General features: G+C 50.4%; 1 protein-coding gene across 1 annotated transcript in view; it reads left to right on the top strand.

Annotated features, from left to right (window-relative positions):
• Positions 1-20,167, top strand: part of LATS2 (large tumor suppressor kinase 2) — a 31,612-nt gene extending 11,445 nt beyond the window's left edge. The window contains exons 3-8 of the mRNA XM_055426401.2: positions 7,299-7,431; positions 8,588-9,801; positions 10,574-11,156; positions 12,353-12,535; positions 14,203-14,309; positions 17,996-20,167. Coding sequence (XP_055282376.2) covers positions 7,299-7,431; positions 8,588-9,801; positions 10,574-11,156; positions 12,353-12,535; positions 14,203-14,309; positions 17,996-18,493 — 2,718 coding nt within the window. The 3' untranslated portion in view covers positions 18,494-20,167. The remainder of the gene's footprint in view (positions 1-7,298; positions 7,432-8,587; positions 9,802-10,573; positions 11,157-12,352; positions 12,536-14,202; positions 14,310-17,995) is intronic.

Here is a 20,167-nt window from a genome sequence, read left to right as displayed (position 1 = left end):
TTATCACTTATCACAAGTGTTTTATTACTTAGTTTTTAATACGTGGTCAAAATGATGTGTCCCAGAAGAGGTCACTGCCTCTCTGAAAGCAGAGCCTTGTGTTTTTCTTCCGGAAGGTCCTCTTGTGGACGCAGCGAGGCCCCGTGACGGGGCCGTGACTCGGGTCGGTGACTCTGGAGGCGGCACCGGAGAAGGGGATGCGAGCCGCCTGCGCACGGAGTCTCCGCTGTGGGGTGTGGGGTCCTGGGCGGAGGGGGGCTGAGGGGCACCGCAGGGTCACCGGGTGAGGCGGATCCTCTGAGTCGAAGACCAGGGTGTGTGGGGTCGAGCTCAGGCCGCACCCCAAGAGCGGCACCCCACACCCCGCCCTGCGGTGTGAGGGGCCCCCTGCGCAGCCTGTTGCAAGAGGGCGGTGGGCAGGTGGAAGCGCAGCCCGGAGGCCCCGGGGACCAAGCGGGTCTGAGGCCTGTGGACGGAGGGCCTCCCCGCCCGCAGGTCCAGGCGGAGCCGTGGTGACGGAGAGGCGGGGTCGGAGCGAGAGAACCGCTCACGAGAAACCCACGGCCCTGGACCCCTAGACAGATGAGCCGATGAGAAAGCAACCAAGCTTAGGTTTTTTGAGAGATTTAAAATATTCAAAAATTCAAGCAAAACCGCACCCTTTTGTTTTTCTAAACGTGCGATTCCTCTACGCCCGCGGGGGGCGCCCGCCGGCACCAGGAGGTACTCATATGGGATTTGCCTCCGGCCGGGAGGCTGAACCTCCTTACCGGTCCCCAGAACACAGCGGGCGCACCCGGGACAGGCAGCCACGCGGGGAGTGTGGGACCTCCCTGGAGGCCCGGGGCTGAGACTCCCCGCTCCCAGTGCAGGAGCTTGGTTTCCGTCCCTCCTGGGGCACTGATCCCTGTGTGCAGCCGCTAAGAGTTCACAGGCCACAACTGAAAGATCCCAGTGCCACAGCTCAAGAACCGGCGCAGCAAAATACGTAAAAACAAATAGTTGAAAACAAAACAGAGGCACGCAGTAGCCTGCCTCTCCTGGGAGAGTTGGTGTGGAGCAGACTGTCCCATTTGGGCACCTGGGTGACGGTATGAGGACAGTGACTCACTTGTAAAATTTACTTATTTTTAAAACCAAAACCATTTTGTATTGGAGTATAGCTGGTTAATAACGTTGTGATAGTTTCAGGTGGACAGCAAAGGGACTCAGCCTTATGTGTACATGTATCCATTCTCCCCCAAACTCCCCACCTACCCAGGCTGCCACGTAACACTTGAGTGCTCACCTTCTTGTTGGATGCTACACGGTTCTACAGACACCTGACACGAGCTGAGGGAGTGTCTAAGGTTTCAGAGGCCTTTTTCCTAAAATAATTTTTATTTATTTTAGGCTGTACTTGGTGTTTGTTGTTGTGTGCAGGCTCTCTCTAGTTGCGGCAAGCCGGGGCGACTCTTCGTTGTGGGTGCATGGGCATCTCATGCGGTGGTTTCTTAGAGCACGCGGGTTTCAGTAGTTGTGATACATGGGGCACGACAGTTGTAGCTTAGGGGCTCTGGAGCATGGGTCAAGTATATGTGGCACATGGGCTTAGTTGCTCTGCTGCCTGTGGGATCTTCCTGGACCAGGGTTCGAACCAGTGTCCTCTGCACTGCCAGACAGACTCTTAACAATTGGACCACCAGGGAAGTCCCTCAGAGACCTTTCTGATGTGTCTGTGTACATATGCGCTAGCCTGGGAGTGAGGGGGTCCTGCGTGAATAAGGCAGTTCAGAGGAGGGAGGCTACTTGAGGGGTGATTCTTCCCCAAGCCCCTCGTGGCTCCTCTGAAGAAGGGAGTTATCTTCTGATGGGAAGGTGTCGCCTGCTGACAGCACTCAGGCATTTTTAGTGAGGTGTTTTTCCAACTACAGAGCAGGATCCTTGAATGAGTGGAATAATCGGTTTTGCCGGCTCTGATAACAGTGCAGAGTCAGATCACACGTAAAAAAGGTTAAGTGGTGTTCTTGTGAAATTGTGAGAGTGAAGACAAAACTGCCGTACACTATAGATGGACTGCTAGCCTTTCCTGCCTGGAGGATGACAGGCCACCTGTAACTCCTGGAGGCTCCACATTCCTCAGATATGGAGAGAGAAGCCCTGATTTTGAAACCGAAAATTACATTTTCACTACCCTTTTTTCAAAACTAAATTGTCATAAAACAGATTGGATCTTTGTTTATTTTAGGTTTTTCAGCTAGAAAAAGAATATTAAGTGTTATTTGTGAATTTCTGAGAAAGGAGATTTCGTTTGATTGAATCTGTAAAGCCACTCAGCAGACATTTTTTTTTTTGGAGTACTACACTCTTCCTTCATTGATCCGGTAATGTCTGGTCTGCCGCTCCGATGGGACCTTCAGGCTCAGAGCAGTCATGCTGGTTCCCTGGTTACTGCCGGGCTCATGCCTCTCTGCCCCAGGGGTGGATGTGCATTGTCGCCAGGGATCTCAGCCTCACGCTGCCGTAAAGCCTTCCTGGCAGGTGACTTGAGAAAGTGTCCAGCGAATCGCTTTTCCTTCAGAAGCACACTTCACGGCAGTGCTGGCCAAGGGAGCAGGGTGCTCACACCGCAGCGCTGGAGCTCCATGTATCCCACGAGGGGGCGCTGGGCGGAGCTCTACCTGCCAGCCTCCTTCCTCTGGCTGCTGCCCCAGCATCCATGTGCTGCAGGCTGCCCATTGGGCTCCGAAGGTTGGCAGGTCTCTCCATCCATCAGCGACGGGCGGCTGTGTTCCAGACCCCACCTTCCCTGGAAGTCCAGTGGTTAAGATTCCTTGTGGTGAGGACAAAAAAATAGTTGTTTTCTCTTATCTGTTTTTTCCTCTAAATTATTTAGTATTTTAATCCCACTTCCTTATTTAACTTTAAAATGATCTGTTTACATTTAGTGGAAGGACAAGGAAAGGGATATTTCAAAGAGTAAATAAACAGAACATTCCAACACAACTTGCAAGTGCATCTGTGAGACAGGATTCTGGTATGGCCTTTCCCAAGGTCAGGGCTTGTGTCACAGCCTTTCATTACCTTTCCTGCCTGTTTTAGAGCTTGTCTACAGAAAATCAACTTTTTTGCACAGATTTTAGAATCGTTCAGTTCAGTCGCTCAGTCGTGTCCGACTCTCCGTGACCCCATGAATCACAGCACGCCAGGACTCCCTGTCCATCACCAACTCCCGGAGTTCACTCAAACTCATGTCCACAGAGTCGGTGATGCCATCCAGCCATCTCATTCTCTGTCATCCCCTTCTCCTCCCGCCCCCAACCTTTCCTAGCATCAGAGTCTTTTCCAGTGAGTCAACTCGTCGCATGAGGTGGCCAAAGTATTGGAGTTTCAGCTTTAGCATCAGTCCTTCCAATGAATATTCAGGGTTGATTTCTTTAAGGATGGATTGATTGGATCTCCTTGCTGTCCAAGGGACTCTCAAGAGTCTTTTCCAATACAATTCAAAGGCATCAATTATTTGCCACTCGGGCCTTCTTTATGGTCCAATTCTCACATATGTACATAATTACCTGAAAAACCATAGATAACTTTGACTTACATGGACCTTTGTTGGCAAAGTGATGTCTCTGCTTTTTAATATACTGTCTAGGTTTGTTATAGCTTTCCTTCCAGGGAGCAAGCATCTTTTAATTTCATGGCTGCAGTCATCCATCTTAGTCTCACCTTTTCCATCTTTGACACTTGGCTGGTGGTGCTCATTTCTCGGGGTGACTGGCAAGCAGGACAGGGCTTACGTACAGAGCCCTCTGCACGCCTTCACTCTGCTGGCATCCTGCCGAGTTCTTTACAAACTTGCCAACAGCCTCTCCATGCAAACTCTCCAGCAGGGGTGTTAATGGCACTTTCTAAGGGCATCTTAAAGTGGAAGCAGTGCTAGTAGAAAGTTTGACTGAAACATTTTCTCATGGAGCTTCGGCAGGTGTTAATGAATAGAATGTTCTGTCATTTTTGGAACTCTGTTTACTCCGCAGTGGCCCACATTTTGAAATTCTTGACCTAGGGCCGAGCCTCCTGGTGTACAGACTGCCCTATGTGGGGTCACTCGGTTGTTTTCTCAGAGAAAACATCCATACTGTGCCATGGATGACCAGTGACTGTCCAGGGTTCAGTCTGCCACCTATGGGCACAGGACCAGCCGGAGATCACAGCTTCCCTGCAACAAGGAGCATCTGTGCAGCCAGGTCACGCAAAGCAGAGCACATGTGTCATGTGTATCCATAGATCTAGAAAAGGACACACGTACTGACACGCAGTGGGAGCCCCCACACATGTACAGTCTCTGGAAGCCCATCTTGATGGAGGGAAGGAAGCATCTGTATGACATCTGCATCCTGACATCCCTGCCCTGGTCGCCCGTGGGCTGACCGTCCCCTGCGCAGTGGGACCACGGCTGCACAGGGGCTACTGTGGACACACACGAGACACAGCAGCTGCTCATTTAAAAAGTGTGGACTGGAGCTCGCTCTGTGACAAGGATGCTTGGTGAGGAGGCCTGTGTGCTCTTTGCAGGGAGACATCCGAATGGTAGGACTGGACGGCAGTAGTTGTCTGCCCGGGAGAGTCTTCCCCCACACGCAGCCCGCTGAGTCCCAGGAGCCAATGCCAGCTTGTCACCAGTGATGAAACCTGCAGTGGTGCTTCTGCTCTGCCGGCTGCCCCCGTCCTCTGGTGCAGACTTGTCCCTGCCGGTCAGGCGGTAGCCCCCATCCCCTGTCTTCCCATCCCCTGCCACCCACATGTGAGCCCTGGGCCTGGGGTCCTGCTACTCACACACTGGCCCGTCGCCTCCCAATTCTTCCTCCAGCACCGTGGGCTGAGACAGACTGAATCTCGGTCATGAAAACCAGAGTTCCCAACAAGAATGAATTCAAATTCCACATGAATTCATTACTGAAAAAAATAGATGTGTATACTCTTGTATACGGTTGTTACAGTCCCTCAAATAAGAATTTTGGTTGGATTCATATTTAACTACAAAACCATTCTTCTATCTCCATGATTTGTTCTTAAAGAACAAATCAGTTCTGATCTTAACACATTGAGTTTATTTAGCAAACCTAACCATTCAGAGTTGAGGTAAAATTAATAGGTGGACATATTTTTCAGGTTATACCTGCAGTAAAAGTAGTTACCCATTGTCTACTGCTATGTAACAAACCATCCCAGAAGTTTTAGCAGCTGAAGAACAACCATAGTTTATTACTTATTATGATCCTCTGGGCCTGTCCAGCTGTGTTACTGGGTTTGAGCATCCAGGCTGTTTGCTCACACGTTGGAACTGCAGCTGAGCCTGGGGACTGGCATTGGCCTGATTCTGCTCCCTGGAGCAGACTGCAGGCCACCAAGATTCTAGGGCAGAGCTGAGCCTGTGCACATGAGACTGCAGGTGGTGTCATGCTCATTTCTAGACACAGGGACATGTGAAGAGAATAGAAGTTTCAGGACAGTTGACTGGTCTGTGGTTCCCCCCACCCTGCTCTGACTGACTACCAGCCAAGAATACCTTTTCTCCACTGTCTGCCCACATCTTGCTGTCCTTAAAGAGCCGGCTGTGTGCCCTCATCTGGCCTGAGGACAGTACCTGGTTCCTCTCCCTCCTCTGGCCCTCTTCCCCAGAAATTCATCTTGCTGGCATTGCTGGGGGGTGGGGGGCGCCTGTCCTTCCGGGACTGTTTTGGAAAGGGGGGAGCTGTCCTGCCGGACCTGTCCAGGGGGCCCATGCTCTCTCACCCACTGTAGCCCTTCCCCTGGCTCCCTCCCTGGTATGAGGGAAGGCTGGTTCTCTGACTTCCACAGACCAGGCAGGAATGTCTCAGTCCAGTCACGGAAGTTTTCTCAGGAGGAGCAGAACACAAAGTCTTCTAGGCCCACCATCAGGATCTGGGTGGGGTCAGTGTGTGTGAGGAAGAGGAAACAGAGATCAAAGATCTGGGTGGGGTCAGTGTGCGAGAGGCAGAAGAACCAGAGATCAAATTGCCAACATCCGTTGGATCATCGAAAAAGCAAGAGAGTTCCAGAAAAACATCTACTTCTTTATTGACTATGCCAAAGCCTTTGACTGTGTGGATCACAACAAACTGTGGAAAATTCTTCAAGAGATGGGAATACCAGACCACCTGACCTGCCTCCTGAGAAATCTGTATGCAGGTCAAGAAGCAACAGTTAGAACTGGACATGGAACAACAGACTGGTTCCAAACAGGAAAAGGAGTACGTCAAGGTTGTATATTGTCATCCTGCTTATTTAACTTACATGCAGAGTAGTACATCATGTGAAATGCCAGACTGGATGAAGCACAAGCTGGAATCATGATTGCAGGGAGAAGTATCAATAATCTCAGATACACAGATGACACCACTCTAATGGCAGAAAGCAAAGAACTAAAGAGCCTCTTGATGAAAGTGAAAGAGGAGAGTGAAAAAGATGGCTTAAAACTCAACATTCAGAAAACTAAGATCATGGCATCCGGTCCCATCACTTCATGGCAAATAGATGGGGAAACAGTGGAAACACTGACAGACTAAATATTTGAGGGGCTCCAAATTCACTGCAGATGGTGATTGCAGGTATAAAATTAAAAGATGCTTGCTGCTTGGAAGAAAAGCTGTGACCAACCTAGACAGCATATTAAAAAGCAGAGACATTACTTTGCCAACAAAGGTCTCTAGTCAAAGCTATGGTTTTTCCAGTAGTCATGTATAGATGTGAGAGTTGGACTCTGAAGAAAGCTGAGCACCGAAGAATTGATGCTTTTAAACTTTGGTGTTGGAGAAGACTCTTGAGAGTCCTTTGGACTCCAAGGGTATCCAACCAGTCCATCCTAAAGGAAATCAGTCCTGAATATTCATTGGAAGAACTGATGCTGAAGCTCCAATACTTTGGCCACCTGATTCGAAGAACTGACTCACTGGAAAAGACCCTGATGCTGGGAAAGATAAGGCAGGAGGAGAAGGGGACGACAGAGGATGAGATGGTTGGATGGCATCGCTGACTCCATGGGCATGAGTTTGAGCAAGTTTCGGGAGTTGGTGAAGGACGGAAGCCTGGCATGCTGCAGTCCATGGGCTAACAAAGAGTCAGACACGACTGAGTGACTGAATTGAGTGTGTGTGACGTTCATCAGCTCCAAGAGCAGTCCCCAGCAGTTCTTGCTCCACTGACTCAGAGGCGGGTGCAGCACAGAAAGACTGTCCCTGGAAGCTTCACATGACCCACGCCCAGGCCCCCAGCTAATGTCTCTCTGCTCCTCTCTCCAGGAGATGGCGGGCAGAGCCCTCAAGCAGACTGGCAGCCGCAGCATAGAGGCCGCGCTGGAGTTCATCAGTAAGATGGGCTACCTGGAGCCAGGCAAGGAGCAGATCGTGCGGGTTGTCAAGCAGACTTCCCCAGGTGAGCACGCCGGGGGCTATGGAGAGGTGGCTGTGGGGAGAGGGCCTCGTGGCCATCGTGCTGCCCACCTCCCTCACAGGAGTCGGGGCACGGGGACTGAACCTGCCCTGCCCAACATCCTATCCCCCAGGGTGGGGGCAGATTGACACTTAGCTGGGTCTTTCCTTCCTGGGGGTTTGTGGAGTTGTTCTGTTCATGAAAGGGAAAATTCAAAATGAAAATTAGGCCACTCAGCAGGTTCTTTCTTCTGGACTTGTGGGGGAGTCTTAAGGGGAGGATTTTCATGGATTCTAAAACACACTTGTTTCCCACTCTGTGGGGTCGGAGAACAGGCTGCACGGTGGCAGGTGGCTCCAGAGTACGGGGCCTCAGGCAGAGGTGTGGGAAAGCCACCCCTCCCCGCCCCATGCCCCTGGGGAGGGAGGGAGGGAACCTCCCCACCTCAGGCCACGCCACGCCCCTGGGGAGGGCCAGTCGCTTCAGCACCCCTGCTTGCTAGTTCGTGGGTGTTTCTCTTCCTGGGTAGAGCAGATGGAACTGCTTTGGGGACCTGAGGTCCCTGGGGGTAATAAGGGATTCAGGATATTGACCAGAAGGAGTTTTCCCTGGAGACCGTGGATAAACCCAGTTCATCTGCTGAGTGAGGAACTTGCAAGGGCTTTGTATTAAATACATCGTATCTTCCTTGAGATGAGAACACAGGTTTCCCTCTTCTTTTTGAAGGCATAACATTTCAAAAGTGTATTTATCTACTACATATCCTCAAAATATATAAAGTAGAAATTGACAGAATTAAAAGAACAATAGAAAGTATTTTCACTGTGGGTGGATCTAACCACCTTTCTCAGGCACTGAGAAACGCAGTGAAGGCGGTGAGGACACGGACACGTGAGTCCGTCACGTTTCGCTTCTCTTGATTGAGAAACGCCCTTAAGCAGTGCCTTGCTGCCACCACGTCGAGACCCTTGGGATCTCGGGGTCTGTGTGGCAGCTCATTCCCCCGCGCCGGCCCTGGGGGCAGCCCCGCGGCTGGTGCTTCATCTTCCCCTGGGGGGCTCTGCCGGGGCTCCTGCGGCGCGGGGAGGAGGGTACCCGGCCGGCAACGCGGGGCCTTCTGCCCGTGGCCCTCTAACGTCGCCTCCGTCTCTGCCCGCAGGGAAGGGCCTGGCGCCGGCCCCCGGGCCACGGAGGCAGAGCTTCGAAGCAGCGGGTGAACCTTTCCCGCCCTTCGCGCAGGTGGCAGGGCCGGCTTTTGAGGGCCCCGCCGCCCTGGAGGAAGCGCCCCACCCGTACCCGGACTTCCTCTTCGCCGGCGTCGGGCCTCCTTGTCGTCCGCACCCACCCAAAGGCTACACGGCCGCCGGGGAGGCCGCCCGCATGGGCCTCGCGGGCCCTGGAGGCGCGCACTACAGAGCCCCACTGCTGGTGCCCGCGGAGCCCCTGGGCTATGGCGTCCAGCGCAGCTCCTCCTTCCAAAGCAAGGCGACCGCGGAGGCCGGTGCGTACGCGGGGTTGGCCGCCAAGGGCGCGGCCGTGCCGGTGCCACCCCCTGGCCTCCCCTTTCCGGCCCCCGGTGCCGCCTATGTTCCGGCCCCTCACTCCAAGCCGCCGCACCAGGGACACGCCGGGGGCCCCCGGGGCGCCGCGTTCGCTGGCGACAGCTCCCCGCCGGGCCTGGCCGCCCCCGCGCGCACCGGCCTGGGCGCCGAGCGCTTCGAGCCGGGCGCGCCGCCCTGGCCGGGCGCTGGCTTGGCCCGGCGGGACTCGCTGCCGAAGCCGGGCCCCAGCCGCACCGGCTCGTTCAGCAGCGCCGCGGCCCCGCCCAACGCCGTGACAGCCGTGACGGCCGCGCGCATCCTGCACCCGGTACGGAGCGTGCGCGTGCTGCGGCCTGAGCCCCAGACGGCCGTGGGGCCCTCGCACCCTGCTTGGGCACCGGCGCCCCAGCCCGACGGCCCGGAGTCCGCGGACGAGCTCGCAGGCGGTGCCGAGGCGCGGGGCCGGCCCCCGCCTTATCCACGGCATCTACTGCGGCCGCAGGCCCGCACCGATCCGCCTGACGTGGACGGGCTGTGCGCCGGGCTGCAGCAGGGCCTCCGGGGCGGCCGTGCCGCTGAGTCCCCCGACTGCAGCCCCGCGAGCCCCGGGGCCACCAAAACCGACAGGGTGGGCAGAGACCGCAAGCAGATTCAGACATCCCCGGTGCCCGTGCGCAAGGGCGGCCGCGACGAGGACAGGCGCGAGTCGCGCATCAAGAGCTACTCGCCGTCGGCCTTCAAGTTCTTCATGGAGCAGCACGTGGAGAACGTGCTCAAGACTCACCAGCAGAAGGTGGCGCGCCGGCTGCAGCTGGAGCAGGAGATGGCGAAGGTGGGCGCAGGGCATGCCTGGTGTCGGGGTCCCAGTGGGAGAAGCCCCCTCCCGCACCATGTCCCCTGTCCCGGCTCGGGGTGGGGAGGACTGTGCGGATGTGCCCCCTGTGAACGAACGTGTTGCTTGTCACCGTGTGTCCTTTCTAGGGAGCAAATCCATCAAGGCTCTCCAACTGGTAAAGAAACACTTTGAAAGAGGAGAAAGAAAACTTGAGGTTTTACACATTGACATTGTAGGAATTTTAAAGAGAAGTATAGCTATTAGTGATTCAGTTCATTCTTAATCCCCGTTAGGGAACTTTAGTTATTAATTATTAATGAAATTATTTATAAAAATGCTATGGTAATTTCAGATTCTAAAAAGTTCTGATAAGATCGGATCCCAGTGAAAATGCTGTTCCATTTTCATTGACTTTTCTTTTTGTTTTCCCATTTTCCCCTGAATTGTCATTAAACTATTACACTGCTCTTAGAGTTCCAGGAATCTCATGGTCCCCTTTTCCACAAATTTCTAGTAATACAAGTTGTCTTTAGTTTTTAGAGCCTAAAAGTCAACCTGGAGAAAGAACTCCTTATTTTTACATCTCCCCTTTTAATTCTAGATCTGTGACTGTGGATGTAGAGAACCAACAGTCATTTTCTCACTTGTAGCATTGGCCCAGTTTTTCTGCACCCTCCTTTCCACAGATCATGGCGTGTCCTCCACTCTGGGGCCTCCCGTCCCCATGGGACCTATCCATTGTGACCCTGTCCTGTTTCCTCCTGCACAGGCTGGTCTCTGTGAGGCCGAGCAGGAACAGATGAGGAAGATTCTCTACCAGAAGGAGTCCAATTACAATAGGCTCAAGCGGGCCAAGATGGACAAGTCCATGTTTGTGAAGGTGAAGACCCTGGGCGTTGGCGCCTTTGGGGAGGTGTGCCTGGCCTGCAAGGTGGACACGCACGCGCTGTATGCCATGAAGACCCTGAGAAAGAAGGACGTCCTGAACCGCAACCAGGTGGCCCACGTCAAGGCAGAGCGGGACATCCTGGCGGAGGCGGACAATGAATGGGTGGTCAAGCTCTACTACTCCTTCCAGGACAAGGACAGCCTGTACTTTGTGATGGACTACATCCCGGGTGGAGACATGATGAGTCTGCTCATTCGCATGGAGGTGTTCCCCGAGCACCTGGCGCGCTTCTACATTGCTGAGCTGACGCTGGCCGTTGAGAGCGTTCACAGGATGGGCTTCATCCACCGGGACATCAAGCCCGACAACATTCTCATAGACCTTGACGGCCACATCAAGCTGACAGACTTTGGCCTCTGCACTGGGTTCAGGTGGACCCACAACTCCAAGTACTACCAGAAAGGTACTGCCTCCGACCTCCCCTCCTCATCCCATCCTGGGTGGGTGCACCTGTCCCCATGTGATTTCATAATTTGGTGTGATACCCTTTTCTCCATGAAGAAGTACTATGATGTCTGAGGTGTTTGTTTTTAAGTTAGTGGCTTCAGGTTTTACTAAAGTGTTTCAAGGACATAGGGTAGGCCATAGGGTATCTTGGGGCCTGGCTGAAGAACCGGCACTGTGCCCTGTTAAAACGAGCCTCCTGGCCTCTGGGGGAGCCCTCTCTTACAGCCCCCTGAATCTCCCTACAGGTGCAGACCTGGCTGTGGGTCCAGCTTAACTGCACCTCCTGTAGTTTCAATACTCAGGAAAGTGAGAAGTAGCTGGTCGTCATTTTATTTGTGGCTTGAATTCTTTTTTTTTCTTTTGAATTTATTTATTTTTGACTGTTGTGGGTCTTTGTTGCTATGAGGGTTTTTCTCTAGTTGCCAGGAGTGGGGGTGACCCTTCCTTGGAGTGCACGGGCTTCTCCTTGAGGTGGCCTCTCTCGTAGAGCATGGTCTTTAGAGCGCAGGCTCAGTTGCTCTGAAGCATGTGAGATCTTCCTGGCCAGGGTTTAAGCTTGTGTCCCCTGCATTGGCAGGTGGATTCTTAACCACTGGACCACCAGGGAAGCCCTGACTTGAATTCTTGAACTAGTTATTTTATTATTACAGCTCAGACTTTTGTTTTTTAACTCAGAACTAGTTCTAAATCATATGATTCATTCCTTTTTTTATTTGGCATTGAAATCATCTGTGTCCATATATTTGAAATTCTCAATCTTTTCCATGCCTATCTGAAAACATCTCTGACAAACACGTGGTGTTAGCCTTTGAGATGGGCCTGAAAGGCGCTGGGAATGCCACCTCACTGTCCACGAGCCTGTCTTGCCAGCCCCACACTGTCACCCAGCCCTATGTGCCAGCTCACAACCCCCAGCACAGGACACAGCCCCTGCCGTGGCTCCTATTCTGAGGCGCGTGTGTACCTCATGCTTGGGTCTGAGGCCTGGGACTACAGCCATTCTGGGAGCTGCCAGGGGACTCTCACTGTGTCTCAGGAGCTGGGTCAAGTTACTTTTCCTTTTGAAACTCTGGGTTTATTGCATTGTTGAAGATTGAAAATTGATTTTGTTTTCTGTTCTTTTCTCTACCCACCCTGCTTCCTGGGTGACAGGGAGTCACTCCCGGCAGGACAGCATGGAGCCCAGCGACCTCTGGGATGACGTGTCTAATTGCCGGTGTGGAGACCGGCTCAAGACCCTGGAGCAGAGGGCGCGGAGGCAGCACCAGCGGTGTCTGGCTCACTCCCTGGTTGGGACCCCAAACTACATCGCCCCGGAAGTGCTTCTCCGGAAAGGTATGTGCTTTGGCTGTGCACCCAAGCTGGGTGATCTCCGAGGGTCCCAGCTCCACTGTCAGAGTCTCAGTGTCCCCATGTGTCTCCCGATGGGAGCCCGAGAGTGGGGTTCTGTCAGCAGACAAACCTCCAGTGTATCCCCCTCTGCTCAGGAGCTGGCCCGGGGTCTCCACTTGCTCCTCCTTAGGCTGGAAGTGATGAGCTGGCTGCGTGGTGGGCTTGCTCCCGAGAGCCCAGAGGAATCGTTTGAGGGTTGGGACTGGGTTTGAGGTTCTCAATGGGGCCCACCATCTTCCCTGGTCGGGGGTGTGAGAACGCAGACCTTCCCTGTGTCTCTAGTTCTTTCCACTGGTCCAGAGGTCCCTTAGAGGTAAGCCTCAGGGATGGGGTGCTCCAGCCCATCCAGCAGGCGCTTGACCAGCATCAGAGGCACCTCTGATGGTCAGTTGTGGGGGTCCCCAACGGAGCGGCAGTATGTGTGGATTTGGGGTCCCCAGCGGAGCGGCAGTGTGCGTGGATTTGATTCCCTGTAAGAAATATGAAGAGCGCCAGACTGTCTGTCCTCACCTGTGGTTTCCACTGTTGGAGCCAGCAGGCTTTGTCCTCACCGTGTTTTCTGTGAGCTGTGTGCCTCATGGCAGGTTGCCAGTCTCTCAGGGACTCATGTATAAGGGCAGTGTACATCCAGAGGTTGGGTGTGTTGATCTCACTGCCCAGTACAGGCCGCCTTCTCTGTCCTTTCAAAGTGGGGGTGGGTGCTGGTCTGCAAGGGGGTTCACTGGTCTCCCTCAACCCTGCCATGGGCAGCAGCCCAGCAGAGCCTCCAGGGCCAGGCAGATAGGGGCCACATGTCACACTTACCAAGAATTTGGTGACAGTGGAACCAGAGCGGGGCTTGGACTGGGACATGGGACAGAATCAAAGATCAGCCTTCTCTGATACCCGTATGAGGCCGTCCTGTCGGAGCCCCGGCTGTGGGAGCCCTGCAGGGGGTGAGGAGCCTGGTTCCCTCCGTGCCCCCAAGGGGCAGGGCAGGGGCAGCCATTGCCTTTGCCACAGTTTCCTCCCCTCTTCTCCCAAAAGCTCCCCGGGCAGCCTTGGCACTGGCCTCAGGTGACCTCTGGTCACAGCGTTTCTGCTTTTTAGTTTCTACATTTTTTTTTTTTGACTGCATTGCAGTCTGTGTAATCTTAGCTCTTTGACTAGGGGTCCAGCCTGTGCCAGGCGCACAGCCCTAACCGCCAAACCGCCAGGGAAGTCCCTAGTTTCTACAATTTTAATTTGTGTCTGTGTCCTTTAAGAACTTAAATTCCTGGTTTAGTATTGTTATTGACAATAACAGTAACTTTTTAAATTTAAAAGATCTGTAATTATAAGAGCATCCTGTGTTTATCATAAACTAATGCTGTAAAATCAGAAAACAGCCGTGCCCACACTCCTGCCACGTGGAGGCTGTGACCTTCGGCAGCATTTTTCCAGAGGTCTGTTCTGGCCCCTGTGCAGGAAGCAGTGATGTCACGCATGTGCCGCCCAGGCGGGAGACGGGGCGTGACTCGTGGCAGCTCTTTCCCGCTTGCGCCGTGGGCGCTTCCTCGGTGACCAGCGCCACGCTCTCAGCGCGTCCGAGGCCGCCACGCGGGTGAGAGCTGAGCCCCGCTGTCTTTCAGGTTACACCCAGCTCTGCGACTGGTGGAGTGTTGGCGTGATTCTCTTTGAGATGCTGGTGGGGCAGCCGCCGTTCCTGGCGCCGACGCCCACGGAGACCCAGCTGAAGGTAACAGGGTGCGCGGGCTTCTGAGGAGCCCTGGGGTCTCTGGCTGACACTGGGTCTTTTGTTCCGTGTAGTGCAGGAGTGTCAGCTGTATGAAGTGAGGAGTTTTCAGGTATCTTTGTTACTTCCTGTTGGGTTTTTTAATTGGAGTGAGTAAAGGCCCAAGGTCAGAGCTGAGCTGTGAGACGTGTGTGAACCTGGACGTGAGGGAGGCACCGAGGCAGCACGTCTAAACCGGCGGGCAGAGCCCGGTCTGAACCGCGTGGCCTTGAGGAGATGAGTTGGTTGGTGTGTACGTTACGTCTGTACTGACGGCATAATATAAGAGCTGCGGGCCCAGCCACTTATGCACATTTCCAGTGTTTCAACTAATTAAAAGATTATCCTGTCAAGTTATAATAGTTTTAGAATGCTGGCCTTTTACTCTCTGAAGTGATTAATTTGATTCCTTAAGAAAGATTGGTTGAGCATCTGATGAAACCTTTGGAACGTCTCAGAACAGTGCTCTTGTAACACTGACCATTCTAGGACATATTCACACACCCCACTCCGTGGTAGACCCGGAAATGTTAGTAATAGTTACTATGATGTTACTTAAAAAAATCCTCAGTTGAGGCCCCGTTTCTTTCCAGTAAAAATGAAATTGGAACTTGGTATTATCTATATCCTAATTGAATTGCTTAACTAGTTACTAATTTTTTTTTTCTAGTAATTTGCCAGCATGATAATCACCCAGTTTTAAAAACTGTGATGAATTTTACCATTTTAACTACACTTAATAGTACAATCAGTGTCATTAAGTACATTCACTACTACTTATTTCCAGCCATTTCACCATCCCAAGCAGAACTTCACCCACTAAATGATAACTACATTCTTCCCTCCCTTTTGCTCCTGTAACCACTCTTCTACTTTCTGTCTCTATGAATTGCCTATTCCTAGGGACTTCATGTCGGAGAAGGCAATGGCAAACCACTCCAGTACTCTTGCCTAGAAAATCCCATGGATGGAGGAGCCTGGTAGGCTGCAGTCCGTGGGGTCGCTAAGGGTCTGACACGACTGAGCGACTTGACTTTCACTTTCACACATTGGAGAAGGAAATGGCAACCCACTCCAGTGTTCTTGCCTGGAGAATCCCAGGGACGGGGGAGCCTGGTGGGCTGCCGTCTATGGGGTCACACAGAGTCGGACACGACTGAAGTGACTTAGCAGCAGCAGGGACTTCATATAAGTGGAATCATACAGTATTTTTCCTTTTGTGACTGACTGACTTCATCAGCATAAAGTCCTCAAGGTTCATCCCTGTTGGAACCTGTGTCAGAATGTCCTTCTTTTCTAAGGCTAAATACTGCTACATTGTATATAATATTGAATAATAAATACTCCACTGTATGTAGATAACATTCCATTTTCTTTGTCCATTATCTGGCAGTTAGTTTTGGTTGTTTCCACCTTTTGGGCTCTTGTGAGTAGTGGTGCTATGCGCATAAGTATATATGTATCTGTTTGCTCCCTGTTTTCAGTTCCTTTGGATATATACCCAGGAGTGGAATTGCTGGGTCATAGGATCATTCTGTGTTGAAACTTATTGAGGAACCTTCATACTGTTTCCATATGACTGCATCATTTTACAGTCCCACCAACAGTATACTGAAGCTCCTATTTCTCCATATTCTAACCAACATATTATTATTATTTTTTAATAGTAGCTATTCTAGTGGGTGTGAGGTGGTATCAGTCTCATTGTGATTTTGATTTGCATTTCCCTGATGTTCAAATGATGTTGAATTTCTTTTCATATGTGGGCCTATGTAGATACCATCTTTGGAGAAATGTCTGTTCAAATCCTTTCCCCCTTTTTGTTAGGTTGTTTGGGTTTTTGTTGTTGAGTTGTAGTTTTTTATGTATTCTGCTTATTAATTCCTTATCAGATGTATACTTTGCAAATAAATTCTCCCTTTCCATAAGTTTGTTTTTTCACTCTGTTGATAGGGTCCTTTGATGTACAAAAGTTTTAAATTGTGATGAAGACTTTTATGTGTTTTTTTCTTTTATTGCTTGTACTTTTAGGTATCATATCCAGGAAATCATTACCAAATTGAACATCATGAAGAGTTTTTTTTATGATATATATATTTTATTTATTTGCTGCATTGGGTCTCAGTTACAGCATGTGGGATCTAGTTCCCTGACCGGGGATTGAACCTGGGCCCCCTCCATTGGGAGCACAGTCTTAGCCACTGGACCACCAGGGATGTCCCTCATGAAGATTTTTGCTTATGTTTTTTTTTTCTTTTGAGTTTTATATCCGTGTTGTGCATGTGCACTGTTGTGTCCAACTCTTTGCGACCCCATGGACTGTAGCCCGCCAGGCTCCTCTGTCCATGGAATTTTCCAGGCAAGAATACTGGAGTGGGTTGCCATGTCCTTCTCCTCCAGGGGATCTTCCCAACCCAGGGATCAGACCTGTGTCTCCTGCATTGCAGACAGATTCTTTATTGATAGGCCACTGGGGAAGCCTACACCAGCCCTTGCACTTCCGCACAACTCCCAGTTACATTGACCTTACTTTGTTCTGACTCCAGGAGTAAATAAGCCCTTAGTAGAGCATCCGGATGGCTGGTTTGTGTTGTTGATCACTGCTCTCTGGGGGTGGCTCCCTTACCCTGTGCCTCAGACTGTGGGCTCCTGCTGAAACCACACTGGCCATTTGTAGCTGCCTCAGATCCTCCTACGTCTGTTTGGTTCTCCTATTGTGAAACTATCAAAATCTTTTTAAAATTAAAGTTATTTTTATTGAAGTATAATTGATTTACAGTATTAGTTTCAGGTGTAGAGCAAAGTGATTCAGATTATATTTTCAGATTCTTTTCCATTATAGATTATTGTGTGATATTGAATATAATTCTCTATCCTGTCCAGTTAGCTGTTGTTATCTGTTTTATGTATGGTATTGTGTATCTGTTAATCCCATACTCCTCTAATTTGTTCCTCCTTCCCTCCCTCTCCCCTTTGCAAACTTTGTTTTCTGTGTGTGTGAGTCTATTTCTGTTTTGTAAATAAGCTCATTTTGTATTTTACATTCCACTATAACCTATATCATATGGTATTTGTCTTCCTACTTTTCTTAGTATGACAGTCTCTAAGTTCATCCATGTTGCTGCAAATGGCATTATTTTGTTCTTTTTTATGGCTGAGTAGGATTCCACTGTATATATAGACTACATCTTTTATCAGTTCACGTGTTGATGGACATTTAGTTTGCTTCTTGGCTATTGTAAATAGTGCTACTATGAACACAGGGGTGCATGTATCTTTTTGAATTAGAGTTTTGTCTGGATTTATGCCCAGGAGTGGGATTGCTTGGTCATATGCTAACTCTAATTTCAGTTTTTTAAGGAACCTCTATACTGTTCTCCAGAGTGGTGCACCAGTTTACATCTCCACCAACAATGTAGGAGGGTTCCCTTTTCTCCATACACCTTCTTCAGCCTTTATTATTTGTCGGCTTTTTGATGATGGTCATTCTGACTTGTGTGAGGTGATACCTCATTGTGGTTTCGATTTGCATTCCCCTAATGACTAGTGATGTTGAGAAACAATCATGTTCTTTAACACCCTGTCCCATAAAGGTCCTCTTTGGCCTCGAGAATGAGGAGGAAGGAACACTGGGTGTGTTGTCCCCGCAGGTGATTAACTGGGAGAGCACGCTGCACATCCCTGCGCAGGTGGAGCTGAGCCCCGAGGCTCGGGACCTCATCGCCAAGCTGTGCTGTGCAGCTGAGCACCGGTTAGGCCGCAACGGGGCCGATGATCTGAAGGCCCACCCGTTCCTGGGTGCCATCGACTTCTCCAGCGACATCCGGAGGCAGCCAGCCCCCTATGTGCCCACCATTAGCCACCCCATGGACACATCCAACTTTGACCCAGTGGATGAGGAGGGCCCCTGGCAGGATGGCAGTGAGGACAGCTCCAAAGCCTGGGATGCGCTGGGCCCTGCAGGCAGCCGGCACCCTGAGCATGCCTTTTACGAGTTCACCTTCCGGAGGTTCTTTGATGACAACGGCCACCCGTTCCGGTGCCCCAAGCCTGCAGTGGCTGAAGCCGTGACCGAGGCTGAGCAGCCGGCTTTGGTGGGTCCAGCCCTGGGGGCACAGGCCGGGGGCTGCCAGCCCGTGTACGTGTAGACTGGTGGACGGGGACGTCAGCCTGTCAGGTCAGTTGGCCGGTTTCCCCTCAAAGTCTAGTCTGCACCCAAAACCAAAGCGGAAAAACTTCTGAAAGAGGACTCACCTCTGAGGTCTCCATCTCCAGGTTCTGGTGGATGGCAGGAGGTGTCAGCGCAGCCTGGAATTAGCTTTGAGGACCTTCACTACATTAAAACAATATTTTCTAAATCAGTACAGTAGAAAGAGCACTTATTTTGTTTATAGCCATTTTTATTAAATTATAGGGATTAATTTTGACAAATCATGCTGCTGTTATTTTCTACGTTTGTATTTTATCCACAGCACTTACTCACATTAGGGAAAGACATAAAGATTGAAGAACATGTGATAAGAAATCTCTGTGCAATAATGTTTAAAAAAAAAAAACACTGTCCTGATGTTCTGATGTTACTGATATCATTTTATTCACACAACGGTTTTTGTTTTATATTTTTCCCACATTTCAAAATTGTGATATATGTTAAAAGCTGCTTTTGTTGTTTTGTTCTGTTCGCTTTTTGCATATTATAGCATAATAGGAAGTGTGAGCAGTTGATCATGCGGGTGTGACTTCAGACATCAGGTATGGAGAGAGCATGAACAGGGTTTTTCTATTATTAATATAACGTGACCGTGTCTTGCCATTCACAGCAGGTTCTGTGAATACGTTTTTACTGAGTGTCCTTGGATGAGTCGTTCTGGACAGTGTGCTGATGCCGCGTCGTGAGTGACTTCCTCGCTGTGACTGCACCCCCCTCCTCTCTCATTGCAGAAATGCACGTGTACCTGAGAGAATATGTGACTGTATGTGTCGTGGGTGTGATTGGATTCTTTGAGGGGGCAAAGACATTTGTCCTACACTAAGCTTGTGTACATCAAAAGGGATTTACTTAGCTCTGCCAAAAAAAGTAAGTTAGCCATGGACCACTGTCTGTCTCGCCAGTCAGGATGCTGTCCTGTGGCCCAGCTGACACAGGGAGCCAGAGCCCCACCCTGCAGACCTGTGAAGGGTTCTCTCTGCAGTGCTTTTAGTGTGCTTTGAAGGATCCAACTTAACTCAGTTTTAAAAGCACATTTTTCTAATCTTTGTGAAACAGCAAGGACTATTCAAAGTGATATTGGAGGGGAAAAAAAGATAATTAAGCCATACATATTTTCTTAGTATAGATGTATATATAACTATATAGATAAACACAAAATATTCCTATTTCAAATTAGTATGATTCCTATTTAAAGTGATTTATATTTGAATAAAAAGTTAAATTTCTTTTTTGCTTTTTAAAAACCTGATGCATCATATTTTTTGTTATATTCACATATTTTTCCTTGAGGTTTTTAGCATAATGTATCCATTACTTAGTGTATCTCTAGGCAGCAACACTCACATGTCTTTGGATGTCTAAACTGAAGAAGAAGATTCCTGTGTACTGGTTTACATGTGTATGAGTGGCAGGTTCTGAGTCTGCTGTGCTGTGTCATGACTGTCAGTGTTTCTCTAGTTTTGCAGTAACGCAGTGTTGTTATTCACACTCTGACAGCCTTCATGTGTTAGGTTCTTTCTCAGGAACTCAATTTAACTATTATTTATTGATATATCATTGCCTTTGAAAAGCTTCTACTGGCACAATTTATTATTAAAAGTTTGAATCCAAA

This window comes from Moschus berezovskii, chromosome 13, assembly GCF_049115385.1.
Source record: "Moschus berezovskii isolate FMDL1 chromosome 13, NW_MosBer_1.0, whole genome shotgun sequence".
NCBI lineage: Eukaryota > Metazoa > Chordata > Mammalia > Artiodactyla > Moschidae > Moschus > Moschus berezovskii.
This window is presented reverse-complemented; position numbering and strand designations above follow the sequence as displayed.